Source organism: Megascapheus bottae, chromosome 12 (genome assembly GCF_031878675.1).
Source record: "Megascapheus bottae isolate mThoBot1 chromosome 12, mThoBot2.hap1, whole genome shotgun sequence".
NCBI lineage: Eukaryota > Metazoa > Chordata > Mammalia > Rodentia > Geomyidae > Megascapheus > Megascapheus bottae.
The window spans coordinates 55,136,798-55,151,518 of NC_143520.1; the positions used below are offsets into that span (position 1 = coordinate 55,136,798).

General features: G+C 41.3%; 1 protein-coding gene and 1 pseudogene across 2 annotated transcripts in view; one reads left to right on the forward strand and one right to left on the reverse strand.

Annotated features, from left to right (window-relative positions):
* The window catches only part of Plekhb2 (pleckstrin homology domain containing B2), a 32,205-nt gene extending 20,674 nt beyond the window's left edge, over positions 1-11,531 (forward strand). Inside the window, exons 7-8 of one of the 2 annotated variants that reach the window (XM_090343002.1) lie at positions 6,048-6,156; positions 10,941-11,531. In XM_090343002.1, the coding sequence (XP_090199128.1) occupies positions 6,048-6,156; positions 10,941-11,077 (246 nt within the window). In that variant the 3' untranslated portion in view covers positions 11,078-11,531. The remainder of the gene's footprint in view (positions 1-6,047; positions 6,157-10,940) is intronic. The other variant, XM_090343003.1, reaches the window with a different exon arrangement.
* On the reverse strand, positions 5,273-5,962 carry LOC150056566 (large ribosomal subunit protein eL13 pseudogene; annotated as a pseudogene).
* Positions 11,532-14,721: the final 3,190 nt, after the last annotated feature.

Below are 14,721 nucleotides of genomic sequence, written 5' to 3' on the forward strand. Positions count from 1 at the left end.
TTTTAAAGTTGGACTTTCTTATCAGTGATATCTGAATGTTCCCTGAATCCTCACTGGGCTTGGTGTTGTCACTATTTCTGTTTTTTTAGCTGTCCTGTCTGTAGTAGTATCTCTTTGTGGCTTTAATTTTCATTTCCCTAAAAGCTGTTGATACGGAACATATTTTCATGGGCTTACTTACCATCTGTATTTCCTCTTTAGTGGAAATAGCCTTCTTTTTCTCATTTTTATAATTGCATTTAAAAAAACACGTTGACTTTTGAGAGTTCTTTCCTTGTGTATGTTGTGTGTGTGTGTGTTTTGGTACTATGGCTTGAACTCAGCTTTTTTGTTTCATTTGGCACTCCACTTAAGCCATGACTTGTACTTCCAGATCTCAGCTTCCCCAGTAGCTAGGATGAGCCACTGGCTCCCAGTTTGAGAGTTCTTATCTGTATAGTCTAGATATGAATCCTTTCAAATATATGGCTTGTAGCTTGTCTCTTCTGTTCTATTTGTCTTTCTGCCTGCTGTATAGAAGATAGAAACTAGAGCTGTTTGAATGCTGTGCAAGTGCTCTGCTTTTGAGCTATGCACCTCCTCCAGCCCTGTTGCTTGTCTTGGTACTCTTTAAGGAGGCCTTTCACACAGTTCTAAATGTTTCTAGTCATCATTTTTTCTTTCTCTGGATCATTCTTCTGTTGTCATGTCTAACATTTCACCTAGCCCAGGTTTCCTAAGATTCTCTCCTTTTTTTTTTTTTTAACTGTTTTACGATTTTAAAGTTTTAAGTATGTGATCAATTTTGAGTTAGTATTTTTTTAAATAAGTTCTATGTCTGTTTCTGATTTCTTTTTTCTGTCTCCTTGATCAATGTGTTTTTCTTCTTCTAGTACACACAGTGTTCCTGTGTATTGTAGTTATATATAGTAATAAGTCTTGAAGTTGGATAAGTTCATTTCCCACCACCTCCATTTCTTCCTTTTTTTTTCCAGAATTGCTTGATTCCATCACTTTTTATGTAAGTTAGTATTAATACATTTGTGTATACTATAAAATCTTGCATGGCTTTTCACAGAAAATGGCTGTTTCCTGTTTATTTGGAGAGGAAGGAACATCTTTACCATATGAGTTTCCCAATGTATGAATAGTGACTGCTTCTTTATTTATATTCTGGTCTGATTTCTTTCTTCAGTATTTTGTAGTTTTCAGTGCAACAGTTCAAGATCTGTTAGATTTACAAGTATTTCATCTTTTTGGAGTGGTTCTATGTGATGCTGTTTATTGCTAGTATATGGAGTATAGTTAATTTTTGCTGATCTTGTAGCCTGTGCTTACTCAACTCATGTAATAATTCCCTTTTTTCTAGATTCCTTAGTTGTACTGCATAGACAGTCATGCCATGTACAAATTGGGATGTTTTTATGTTTTTTAGTTGTATGCCTTTCACTTTCTTTTCTTCCTTATTGCCTGTAACTTGCAGTATGGTTTTGAATGGTAATGGTCAGGCAGAATGTCCTTGCTTTGTTTGTATTCAGTGCTTTTTGAGTCAATTTAAATGATCATGTAAATTCTTTTTCTCCCCCCCCTCTCTGCTTTTTATGGTGGATTATGTTAATTGATTTGCAAATACTGACCCAACTTTGCATTTTCTCAAGGATAGTGCCAAGGCCCTGAGTTCAAGTTTCTATTTTTTTCATGAAATTGCTTGTAAATTCATCAAAGCTTATTGAAATATTTTTATGCATCTGCTTTAAGATTCTTTTCCAGTTGGAACTTGAGGCCTTGCACATGATAAGCAGATGCTCTGTCACTAAGCTCCATCCCTCCCTTTAATTCAAATGTCTTTGTTACCTTAGTGTTACTATTTTCTATTGTCATTCAGTTTAAGATCTTCTTGGTTCTTTTTTTTTTTGCCAATCCTGGGCTTGGACTCAGGGCCTGATTACTGTCCTTGGGTTCTTTTTCACAAGGCTAGAACTCTACCACTTGAGCCTCAGCACTTTTTCTATGTATGTGGTACTGAGGAATTGAACCCGGGTCCTCGTGCTAGGCATGTATTCTACAACTAGGCCAAACTCCCAGCAGATCTTGGTTTTTGATATGACAAATGGTTTTAAGATAAATGAACATTTTATATATGATAAAACTCTGAATCTTGCTTAAATCATATCCTGAGTGGGATGGAGTTCCTGGAACTGAAGGCTAGCAGTCAGGTTCTCCTCAGAGTACTTTGCTGGAAGGGAGGACTTGGGCTACTGCTCTGACTTCACCCCTAATGCCGTGGCTCCCATGGAGCGGAACATACTTTCTCTTAGGCTGTGCTGATCCATCCTGGGCGTTAAAGAGAGGGCATCTTTTTCCCACAGGGCAGAGGTAGTCATTTTAGGTCCCCACATGGTCTCCACTGACATAGTGGGACCAGTGTCATCCATCAGGGATAGAATTTCTCACTCCCACATGACTTCTTTTGTAGTACTCTGAGGTACTAGGGGAAGCCATGCCACAGCTGGTTCATTGTGTGAGTGTAGGCTCTCCACCTGAGGCCTTTTCTGATGGAATAGGGCTGGGCTGTGAGGTTTTTTTTTTTTTTTGTGGATTTGCTTAGTGTAGAGAGGTTATCATCTGAAAGTGTTCCCTCTTGCTAAGCTGCCCCTTTCCCCCTTAGGATCTTTCGGTAGGGAGAACAGGCTTTTCTTGAGACCTTTTGTACTTGCTCACATTTCCAAAGGCAAAGGATTTGCTATGTGTCTTCCCTCAGTTCCTGGGGCACCAGCCTATCTCTGGCCTCCTGTGTTGTTCTGTGTGAAAAGTCCAGAATTTTAAGTGTTCTTCTTTAGCAGGAGAAATAAGGAAAAAGGGTCACTCCTTCCAGAAATGGAAGTCTATTCTGCTTTTCTAAAATAACAGGTTTATAATCACTAAATGGGCAAGGGAACTAAAGAGAGACGTATCAAAAGAAGAGGTGAAAATGGCAGAAAAACATATGAAAAAATGTTCATCATCCATGGTTATAAAGGAAATGCAAATAAAAACAACCCTCAGACACCACCTTACCGAAATTAGAATGCCCAATATTCTGAACTCACAATGACAAATGCTGGTAGGGCTGTGGAGAAAGAGGAACCCTACTGCTGATGGGAATGTAAACTAGTTCAGCCACTCTGGAAGGCAGTTTGGAGGTTTCTTAAAAAACTGAAAATAGACCTTCCCTACGATCCTGCATCTACCCTGAGCATCATAACCTAGGATATGATAAGGACATCTGCTCAGTCTTGTTCATCTCTGCACTATTCACAATAGCCAAGCAATGGAAACAACCCAAATGCCCTACTACAGATGAATGGATACAGAAAATGTGGTACATACATACAATGGAATTCTACATAGCCAACAGACAAGATAAAATATTGGCATTTGCTGGGAAGTGGATGAAATTAGAGTGAATCCTGTTGAGTGAGATAAGTCAGGACCAAAGGAACAAAAGACGCGTGGTATCCTTAATATGTGGATATTAGATCTAAACAGTATAAGACGATGACTCAATATTTGGGTACCCAAGGTTATAGACATGGTCTTGGAGATATAAACATAACTACATACTACATAGGCTATACAATTTATAGACATGTTTTATTACATAGATTAATATGTATATATGACATACAAACCCTCAGCTTAATTCTAAAATATATGACATACAAACCCTCAGCTTAATTCTAAAATCTTAAGTGCCAGTGATTGTAGAGATTCCCTTCTTGAATACTTGTTTGTTAAACATGACATTTGAAATATAATGTAAAAATCAATGCTAATAAAATTTTAAAAATAATAAGTTTAGATCTATGTCAAATTCCTTATTTTTCCCATATCAGAGTAGTAGTGACATAGTGAACATAGTTGTAATTGTCTAAATATGCCTGTACTTACTCCCTTGTGAATTTGTATGCAAACCTGTTCTTTTGTCTCTGGGTTTTTCGTTGCATAGTTCATTCACTCAGTCGTTAGAGGCACATCCTCTGCCTATTTGTGGTCTTTCATAGATGTTTATGACAAGAAAATCAGCTACTTGCTCAAATCCTAAACCCCTAGTGCTCTCTTCCTTGGTTTTTCCCAGTAAGCTGAATTGGGTTGGGTTCTGCCTCTAAATTGGTTTTACCTGGAGAATACGTGTTTGAATCTCATTTTTACCTGGTCTAAACCGGTCATTTTACGGATGATCAGAAAAAGGTCCAGTGTGATGAGAGGTAGGAGATCTACTGAAGGCTGAGGGAGTGGTACAGCTAAATTCAAATCCAAATCTCTTACAAATCCAGTTCTCTGCTTTGTTGTATTTTACATTTTACACCTTCTACTCTGAAAGTAGACTACTAAAAAATTTAATTTTGTTGTTGTAAAGGTGATGTACAGAGGGGCTACAGTTACATGAGTAATAAGTTTCTTTCTCTCCCTTTCTTTCTTTCTTTCTTTCTTTCTTTCTTTCTTTCTTTCTTTCTTTCTTCTTTCTTTCTTTCCTTCTTTCTTTCTTCCTTTCTTTCCCTCCTTCCCTCCCTCCCTCCCTCCCTCCCTCCCTCCCTCCCTCCCTCCCTTCCTTCCTTCCTTCCTTCTTCTCTCTCTCTGTCTCCTTCCTTCCTTCCTTCCTTCCTTCCTTCCTTCCTTCCTTCCTTCCTTCCTTCTTTCTCTTTCTTTCTTTCTCTCTCTCTCTCTCTCTCTCTCTCTCTCTCTCTCTCTTTCTTTCTTTCTTTCTTTCTTTCTTTCTTTCTTTCTTTCTTTCTTTCTTTCTTTCTTTTCCTGGGGCTTGAACTCAGGCCCTGAGTACTGTCCTCAAGACTAGCCCTCTGCCACTTGAGCCACAGCACCACTCCCAGCCTTTTCTTAGTAGGAGTACTGAGGAATTGAACCCAGGGCTTCATGCATGCTAGGTGTGCACTCTACCACTAGGCTATGCTCCACCAGCCTGTTACTAGATTTCTTGATAATAGCCATTCTAACTGGTGTGAGGTGGAATCTCAAATTTGTTTTGATTTGCCTTTCTTTTATGGCCAGAGACGTTGAATATTCCTTCATGTGTCTATTGGCCATTCTTAATTCCATTCCAGAAAAGTCACTATTTAATTCTTTAGCCCAGTTATTTAATGGGGTGGTTGTGAAAGTATACTTAAGTTTGGTTGTTTAGTTTTTTTCAGTAATCTTAAAATAAGTCATAACCACGTAGTCTCATTTTCAATTTTTATCTACTGCCACATGGAGAGTCAGTTTATTTATTTATTTATTTATTATTACAATATTCCAATATAGTTTTATTTTTTCTTTTCAACATCCTGTTCTGCAGCTTCCTTGGCCCTTTTAGCTCGGATGCTGAAGAGCTGGGCATTGGCCCGAGCCATGCAAAGACTGGCAAAAGCCTTGAAGTTCTTCTCCTCCTCTGTGATAGGTCTCGCTTTCTCCTTCTTGTAGACATTGCGGATGGGCATCACTGGTCCTGTGAGCTGGGTGGCCAATTTGAGCTCTTCAGCAGAGCTGTCTCCCTTCTTAGGGGCGAGGAGGAGCTTGGAGCGGTACTCCTTGAGTCGCGGCACGTTGGCCTGCAGGGACTCAGTGGATTTGTTCCGCCTCCTTGGGTCTACGGAGATGCCAATGGTTCGTGCCATCTTTTTGTGGATGCCGGCCACCCGCAGCTCCTCCAGGCTGAAGCCCCTGCCCGCTCGGACCTTGGTGTGGTATCTCACCGTGGGGCACCTGACTATAGGCCGGATGGGGCCGGTCGCGGGGCGCGCGGCGATGCGTCATGCTTTGGCCTGCCGAGCCTTGGCCTGCCGAGCCTTGGCCTGCCGAGCCTTGGCCTGCCGAGCCTTGCGTCTGCGGATCTTCCGAGCCGGCTGGTTAAACCAGCTGGCCACGCACCGCTGCCAGTCCTTGTGGAAGTGGGGCTTCAGGATCATGCCATTCCTGCTGGGCACCATGGCTGCCTCCTGTACAGGAGAACCGCCGAGCGGAAAGGGAGAGTCAGTTTTGAGGTGTTACAAGACTTTCAGGAATGTATGTCTAATTGGCTTTTTTCTTTCTAGCAGGTATATGGCTACGGTCCCTACAGTGGTGCATACCCGGCAGGAACTCAAGTAGTCTATGCTGCAAATGGGCAGGCTTATGCTGTGCCCTACCAGTACCCATATGCAGGTAACCCACACAGGCCTTTTCCTCTGCTTCTCCTCATTTAGTGGGTAGACCTCAAACAGTTTGTATTTCTTAGGTTAAGATTAAGTCAACTCTCTGTTTTTTGTTAAGAGTCCACAAATCACTTGGCTACTGTGCCTTTGGAGTCCCTTCCTCTGTCCCTCCCTCTTTCTCTCTCTTCCTCCCCGCCCCTCTCCCCCTCTCTCCTTCTCCCTCTCCCCCTCCCCCTCTCTCCCTCTCCCTCTCCCTCTCCTTCTCCTGCCCTCTCTCCTCTTCCCATTGTAAGGGATAAGAGGTGACCTTCACTGTATCCTTTCAGTGAAACCCTGTATAGTTGTCACTCCTGAGCTAATGTTCTCTTTCTGAGTGAAGTGAAGAGGCCTGCAAGAGGTTATATTATTTCGGTTGGATAAACTTCTCATATTTTTGGTCTCACTTGGAACAAATTATAAATAGCACCAATAGGTAGGAATCCTAGATCTCCTGGGCAAGAGGATCTTTGTGGGGATATGCAGGTTTCTAAGTGAGGCAGGAGCAACAGAAGAGCAAACCTACTGTGTGTTACAGGCGTACACACTGCTGGGTGGTTGAGCCAGAGCCCAAAGCTCAGGAGGGTTGGATTGTGGAGTTCTGCAGGAAGAGCAGTGGTCCATAGGCTGTGAGCAGCTAAGAAGTGTCTAAGCAGAGCTGCTACCAGAAGGGGTAGACACTGACAGTGGTTTCAGGGAAGCCAGGAGGCCCTCAGTTACTCTTAGAGGTGTGTCCTCTGGCTTCAGATGCATTAGTGTCTGAGAGAATAGTGTCTTGAGTAGAAATAGAGGAAGCTTCTTGTACTCCTTTGTGCCTACCCACCATGCCACTTTGGAGGATTTAGTTTTGCTTGACTGTCTTTGAGAAACAATAAAAATAATGATGACATAAAATGCTTATACTTCATCCTGTGATTCTAGCAAAATTATTTTTGTTTTACTCACTTTCCATATTTAAAGATTTTGTCCTTATATTTATATGTTATCATTTATATTTATGTTGTTAAATTAAAAAATGTTTATTATAAAGGTGAGAAGCAGAGGGGTTACAGTTACATAAAGTCAAATAAAGAGTACATTTCTTTTTGGACAATGTCACTCCTTTCCTCAAATTTTAATTTTTGTCTGTTGTTCAGAGAGAGCCTCACAGTATTGTTACATGCTTTTGGTGTTTGCATGTTGCACTGGATGGCACATGTCTGTGTTGACTGCTTTTGTTTTTACTTTTTTTCTGTTGGAAATCTGCTTTGAATTCTTGTTTCTGTTTTTCTTTCTATCAAATATATGTTACAGTGGATTTCTGCCTATTAATGTCAGAAAGAATAGAGATTTTTTTTCTTTCAGTTTCATTAAAATTCTTAAAGTTTTGGGGCCATGAGTGTGGCCTAGTGGTAGATTGCTTGCCTAGCAGGCATGATCCCTGGATTTGATTCCTTGGTGTCACACACAAAGAAAAGGCTGGAAGTGATGCTGTGGCTTAAGTGGTAGACTGCTAGCCAACCTTGAGAAAGGACAATGCCCAGGCACTGCGTTCAAGCCCTAGGACTGGCCAAAAAATTTACTAAGGTTTTAAAATATCCAATATTGAGATATTACGACAGTGACTCAGGTAGTAACTCATGCAATGTTCTCAGTAATTTTTGTGCGTGTATGTGCCAGTCCTGGGGCTTGCACTTGGCTTGGGCACTGTCCTTGGACTTTCTCAAGGCTCTACCACTTGAGCCATAACACTTCTGACTTTTTCTGTGTGTGTGGTACTGAGGAATAGAACCCAGGGCTTTGTTCCTATTAGGCAAGCACGCTACCACTAGGCTATACTCCCAGCCCCTGTTCTCAGTATTTTTAGTAGTTACTACATCATGACTAATACTTTTTTAATCTCTTGTTTTTCTTCTCTATTTCCCTCCTCTGTCAGATTTTATTTCATGTGTTACTGTTTTAACTTTTTAACTGTTATGTTTGTATTCCCAGCTACTTGTGAAGCAGAGATAGGAGTATGACAGTTTGAGGCCCAGCAGCAAACAAAAAGTTAGCATGAGACTCTATCTCCAAAACAAACTAGGCTTGGTAGTACATGTCTATAATCTCAGCTAGGTGAGAAGCATAAGAAGGTGGATTGAGGCAAAAAAAAAACCACACACACACACAAAAAAAACCTGGGAGATTGCATCTGAAAAGGAACTAAAAGCAAAAAGGACTGAAGTGTGGCTCAGTTTTGAACACATCTGAATTCAAAATTCTGTACAACAAAAAAGATTAAAATAAGACTTGAGAACACTACCAAATTGATTATCAGACCCATTTATAAATGTATTCTCATTGTTATACCCAAATGTTGTTATGCTCTGACAGTTCTAATAATGTCAGTCTGTAGAAAGAGAAGCTCTAGATTTACTCTAATTTACATTTTTTGGCTGACACACAGGGGTAAGCATTGTGTAATTGTTAACTATGTTCCTTTGCCATTTAGTTACTGGGGTCCTTGTTGGGGTGGGGAGGTGGGAGTGGGCTCTTAAGCCTAATACCAGTCCTGTGTCCACATACTGAAAGGACACAGCTGTTTCTTCTCTGTGCAGGAGAGCAGAAATATTGTAGAAGCAGTTGTCAAGACCATTTCCAACTTGCCCTTTGTTCTTAGCATGAGGAATGAGGGCAGCGGTGCCCTTGCTAGCCGCACGTGGGACTGATTGTGCTCAGTCAGCAGATGGAGATCCTTTCATTTAGGTCATACTATATGGCCTTTTGTATCAAGGTTTTGCTGTATTGCAGATCTCTGCTAGTAGAGCCCAAGGTTTCTACTGATTATGACAAATGAAGGAAACCACTGAGCCTATGTTCCTTTGAGTCTGGCTTACTTCACTTAATATGATCTTTTCTAAGTCTTTCCATTTCCTAACAAATGGGGCAATGTCATTCTTTCTGACAGCAGCATAGAATTCCATTGTGTACAAATACCACATCTTGTTGATCCATTCATCAACTGAGGGACATCTAGGTTGGTTCCATATCTTTGCTAGCATAAATAGTGCTGCAATGAACATTGTTGTGCTGGTGGATTTAGTATGTCTTTGTTTATGGACGATTGGGTAAATGCCAAGTAGTGGAATTGCTGGGTTATAGGGGAGCTCTATGTTTAGTCTTTTGAGGAACTGCCATACTGATTTCCATAGTGGTTGAACGAGTTTGTACTCCCACCAACAGTGTAGTAGTGATCTCTTTGGAGGCTATGGTAGTTATAAGCACAGACTGTAGCCAGGGGGCCTCGTGTGCCTTAGTGGGTTTATCTGCAAACTAGGAGTGAAAATTTCAAATGGGATTATTCTGAGGATTGGATCAGACAGATGGCTATAATGCTCTCGATGGGGGCCCTGTTAGTACAGGGCAGCTTGAAAGCTGTCAGGCAGTATTATAGTTATAAAGAACAAATTTCAGTTATGTAAAATAAGCTTAAATTTATTGAGGTATGCTTTTAAAAAATTTCCACTGCTATCATAAATGGTATTTTTTTTCTCATAAGTGTTACCACATAAAGATATGCTTAGAAAGGAAGAGCAAGGCCTGGGGGCATAGCTGAAGTGCTAGAGTACTTGGTAAGGTCTTGGGTTCCATCCTCAGTATTGCTGAAGAAATAAGTAGGGGTAGGGCCATGGCCTAGTGGTGGAGTGCTTGCCTAGAATGCATGAAGCCCTGGGTTTGATTCCTTGGTACCACATACATAGAAAATTCTGGAAGTGGTGCTGTGACTTAAGTGGTAGAGCTCTAACCTTGAGAAAGCCCAAGGATAATGACCAGGCCCTGAGTTTAAGCCCCATGACTGGAAAAAAAAGAAGTAGCACGTCATAGTAACAGTCTTAAAGTTTAAGAAGAAATTTTAATGAATAGTTAATAGCGAATGCACTTTTAAATGGACTACTTCTGGACAAGACTTCTTTTATTTTTAAAGTATTTTATTATTAAGTAGTTGTCCAGAAAAGTGGTTATAATTCCATGTTAGTTATGAGTATAATGCCCCTTGGTCATTGTCACTCTTCCCATTGTCACCCTTCATTCTCCGCCATTATTCCCCTTTCATCCCTACACACAAATGGAGGGAGGAAGAGTGAGCAGTTAGTCATTATAATTTGAATGTTCATTATGTAAAAATGATGCTACCTAACTTGGACAAAAATTCTCAGCTCTCTCCTTGTTTGCAGGCCATGGGTCTGTTGTCCTGGTGACCACTGCCTGTGTGCCTGACCTGGAAACTTGAGGCAAGTTTCATCAGGGCTCTGCTTGTAGGTTTTTTTTTTTTCCTCTAGTCCTGGGACTTGAACTCAGGGCCTGGACACTGTCCTTGGGCTTTCTTAAGGATAGCACTCTATTACTTAAGCCCCAGCACCACTTCCAGCCTTTTCTGTGTATGTGGCACCCAGGAATTGAGCCCAGGACTTCGTGCATGCTAGGCAAGCACTCTACTCCTAGGCCACACTCCCGGCCTTCTTGTAGGGTTTGATCTTGATGAGCCTGAGGATCATTATTTTCTCTCAGTGTAGTTTTAGGGTGGAGGCCATGTGCTGGGCTGGTGCAGGAGTGAATTCACTTTACCTCCTGCCACTCTGTCTGCAGAAAACAACAGGCAGGAATGTAGGCAACAAGAGAGGTAAGGATGAGGAAGGAGACTCTGTTCATAGTTATGGAAAGAGAGTCTTTTCCAGTAAGTTTTGGAATTCACAAAGTACTCTCCAAAGCTCATTTTTTCTTCTTCTCCTTCTATTTTAGGTGTTTATGGACAGCAGCCTGCCAACCAAGTCATCATTCGTGAGCGGTATCGAGACAATGACAGTGACCTGGCACTAGGCATGCTGGCTGGAGCGGCTACAGGCATGGCTTTAGGGTCTCTGTTCTGGGTCTTCTAGAGTCTTTAAGATCTAATGTGCATAGCTTCTGAGAACCCTGTGTGCAATAATATGATTTGCAGGGCATTTCTGTTTGTGACAAATGTTTTTAATAATTCCTTTGGAAGTAGTGATCTGATCATTGTAACTAATCCTGGTAAATACCACTGAGATGGGGGTTGAAGCTGTTTAGCTAATACTTGGACTCTTTAAAGGTACCCGGTCATTCCAAGTCTTCCTTTTGGATATCTTGGAATACCTTATTTGAATATACCCATCTTGAAAGGCACTTTCTTCTTACAGTGTTTAAAGGGATAATTTATTTTCATATTATGCCAAGAATATGGTGATGGCTGAGTAAGTGATTGTGGCAGGAAAAAAAACCAAAACACTGCAGCTTCTTTTGGTCTAATGACAAACTCTCAAGACCCCAGCCCAGAACTGGCTGCTTGTTCCCTTAGGGGTTATGGGGTGGTGTGCTTTTCTAAGGCAGTAGTGAGACTCTGTGGCCCTCAGTAAAGCTGACTGCACAGGGGGATTCCTCTTTAAAAAGAAAATGATGCTTCAGAAATTTGCCTAACCTGAGAGAACTTTTGATTGAATTATTTCTGCTTGTTAGTTTTTCATTAGTGGTACTTGGAGAGTGTTCCAAATTGATAATAGGGTTGAGCCTCAGAATTGCTGGCTTTACCTTTAAAACTCAAAGAAAGCAGAACTGTAAGAAGTGTATGATAGTAGATTTGCATTATCCAAATGTCTGCTTTGGGTATATTTACTGCCAGCTAAGCCTACTTAGAGCTATTTTTCTACTTGTTGATAAAGTACCATTAAAAGAATAGGAGAAAGAGCCCCAGTTAGTGTTCTGTTTCTATGCTTTCAGGGATCAGGTTGTGTGAGAATGCTTATTTCCACCCCCTGGAGGGCTGCCTTGCAAGGGTGTGGCTGTCCTCCAAACACTGGAGTGGACAGTGACTGAGGGAGACATGGGTTAGGGGTGACAAGTGTGATGGAAAGTTGAGGTCCTGGCTTAGGTTCCTTCAGCTTGGCCAGTATTCCTGCTTTGTTTTTCTTCCTGATCCACACATTCAGTTTTGTTCCCCCAAATATGTGAAGCATGGCAAATGCACAGCCCTGCTTTTCTAACAAATACTTATATTTCCCATGATTATGAAATAATGTATTTCAAATATTTGTAATTGTTACTCTGTGTCTTAAAGCTTCTACTTTGTGTTTTCTCTCCTGCCTGTGGTAGTGTATTTTCACAGTGGCAGGTTGCACAGTAACTCCCACCCTTCCCTCCATTTTGTTCTATTTTTCCCACAGTACACTCCAGAAATTCACACCTGTTACACTTCCCGGCCAGTTACAGTGCTTTCTTATTGCCTGGCTCAGCTGGCCGCATCTATTGATTGGTTCGTCGTTGATTAGCTTGCCCTGTGAAGCCCACTGGAATGGGTTGTTTTAACCCATTCCTAGAGTAATTGTTACATGCAGTGCCCTTGGCAGCCCAAGGGAAGTGTACTGACTGCTCTGTCATCTCAGTGGGAAGTTGTGATATGTGAGAAAGTGTTACTTTAACAAATGTAATGTTGATTTTACTTTCTGTCTGAAGAATGACTTTTGTGTTGATTGTAATAGTATTAAAGCTGTGACTGTACTTACAAAATATTAAAATCCAGTTTTACTGTACATTTTAGTGTTAACTTTGAATTCCTGAAACCAGAGAAATGTTTTTTAAGTGATATCTCTCTCCTTAATCTCTGTCCTGAGTGGTGTTAGCCATATTATGTAGCTGTCCCTGAGCCTGGAAGTTCCCTGTCACTGGTGACCTGGTTCTGGTATGACATGCATAGTGGATATGAAGTGGTTCAGGTGAACAGCTCCCTGAGCCCCAGCTCCCGCAGATGCCCCATCACAGCTTTGTCCACAGGGCCACACTGCACCACGGGGCGCTTGGGATGGAAAGAATTGTTTGTTTAAGCATTTAATATTTTCATGTATACCTTGAATAATCATTTAGGCAAGGAAGAAGTTGGCTGGGGATATTAATATTGTTGATTTGATTATTCTTTTAGTTCTGTTCTCTTCATTTAAGTTAACTTCTGGGCTTTGGATATAAAAGAGAAGAGGGAGAACTGGTTAATGTCTCAGAAACATTAGTGATAGATGCAGAGCTTTTTTCTTTTAGGCTATCCATGAACCTAGGTAACTATCTGGATCACAAGAAATTCTAGTTCAGATAGAATGGTCAGATTGATTTCTCTGTCAGCTTTGATTCTGTGTAATCCTGACTCCCCTCCCCAGTTTATGTAGACAGAGGCATAGAATACAGCTGCATTTTACCCCCACACCTGATTTTTTTTTTTTATGGGTGAGTGATTCCATGTCTCTAATATTTTGTTGTCTGCATAGCCTGTTTTCCCTATATGTATAAAATTGTATGTTTCTAAATGAAAATATTCAAATATTAAATGGTCATTAACCTTAAAGTATACTTTGTAACTTGATTTGTGGGGGGGGTAGGTGGGCGTGGCGGTGTGGGCACGTGCCTGTGTAATAGATCTGGGGCTTGAACTTGGGACCCGGGTACTGTCTGAGATTTTTTGCTCAATGTTAGCATTGTACCACATGAGCCACAGCTCTACTTCTGGCTTTTTCTGTGATTAATTGGAGATAAGAGCCTCATGGGCCTGCCTGCCTGCCTGCCTGCCTGCCTTCCTTCCTTCCTTCCTTCCTTCCTTCCTTCCTTCCTTCCTTCCTTCCTCCCTTCCTCCCTTCCTTCCTTTCCTTATTGTATTTTATTGTCAGGGTAATATATAAAGGGGTTATAGTTACATTCGTCAGGTAGTGGGTATGTTACTTCTTTTTTTTTTGCCAATCCTGGGCTTGGGCTCAGGGCTTGAGCACTGTCCTTGGGCTTTCTCAAGGCTAGAGCTCTACCACTTGAGCCTCAGCACCACTTCCAGCTTTTTGCTATGTATGTGGGGTACCGAGGAATTGAACCTGGGTCTTCGTGCATGCTAGGCAAGTACTCTACCACTAGGCCAAACTCCTGGCCCCGGTATGTTACTTCTTGAACATTGATACCCCTTCTCATGTCTTTGTCTCACTTTCCCCTTCCCCTCCCCCTCCTAATTATCTTCTTTTTCCTCTTCCCTTCCCTATTTCAAATAAACAAATAAATGTATATACAATATACTTGGTGACAAAGTCAGATTCAGTAACCACATGAGATAAACCCTAAAGGGAAAAAAGAAATCATTTCACATAGTACATTAAGGACAACAATCATAAAGATAAAACTCTTGTTTCCATATCCTAGAGTTCATTCCACTTAGACTCATCCTATATGGTCTTATGTATCTAGGTTTTGTGCTATTGTAATCCTCTGCTAGGAGAGTCCTAGATGTGTACTAATTATTACAAATGAAGGAAACCATGGACCTCATGGGTTTTTCTTCCCAGCCCAGCTTTGAACCATGATCGTTGGATCTCAGCCTCTGCATAGGATTACAGCTGTGAGCCACTAGTGCCCAGTATTCTTGTTGTTTTTTGGATGTTTCTGGGTGCTAGTGGTTTACCATTGTAATCCTAGTTCTTCAGGAGGCTGAGATCTGAGGATCAAGGTTCGAAGCTAATCTGGGGAAGAAAAGTCCATGAGACTC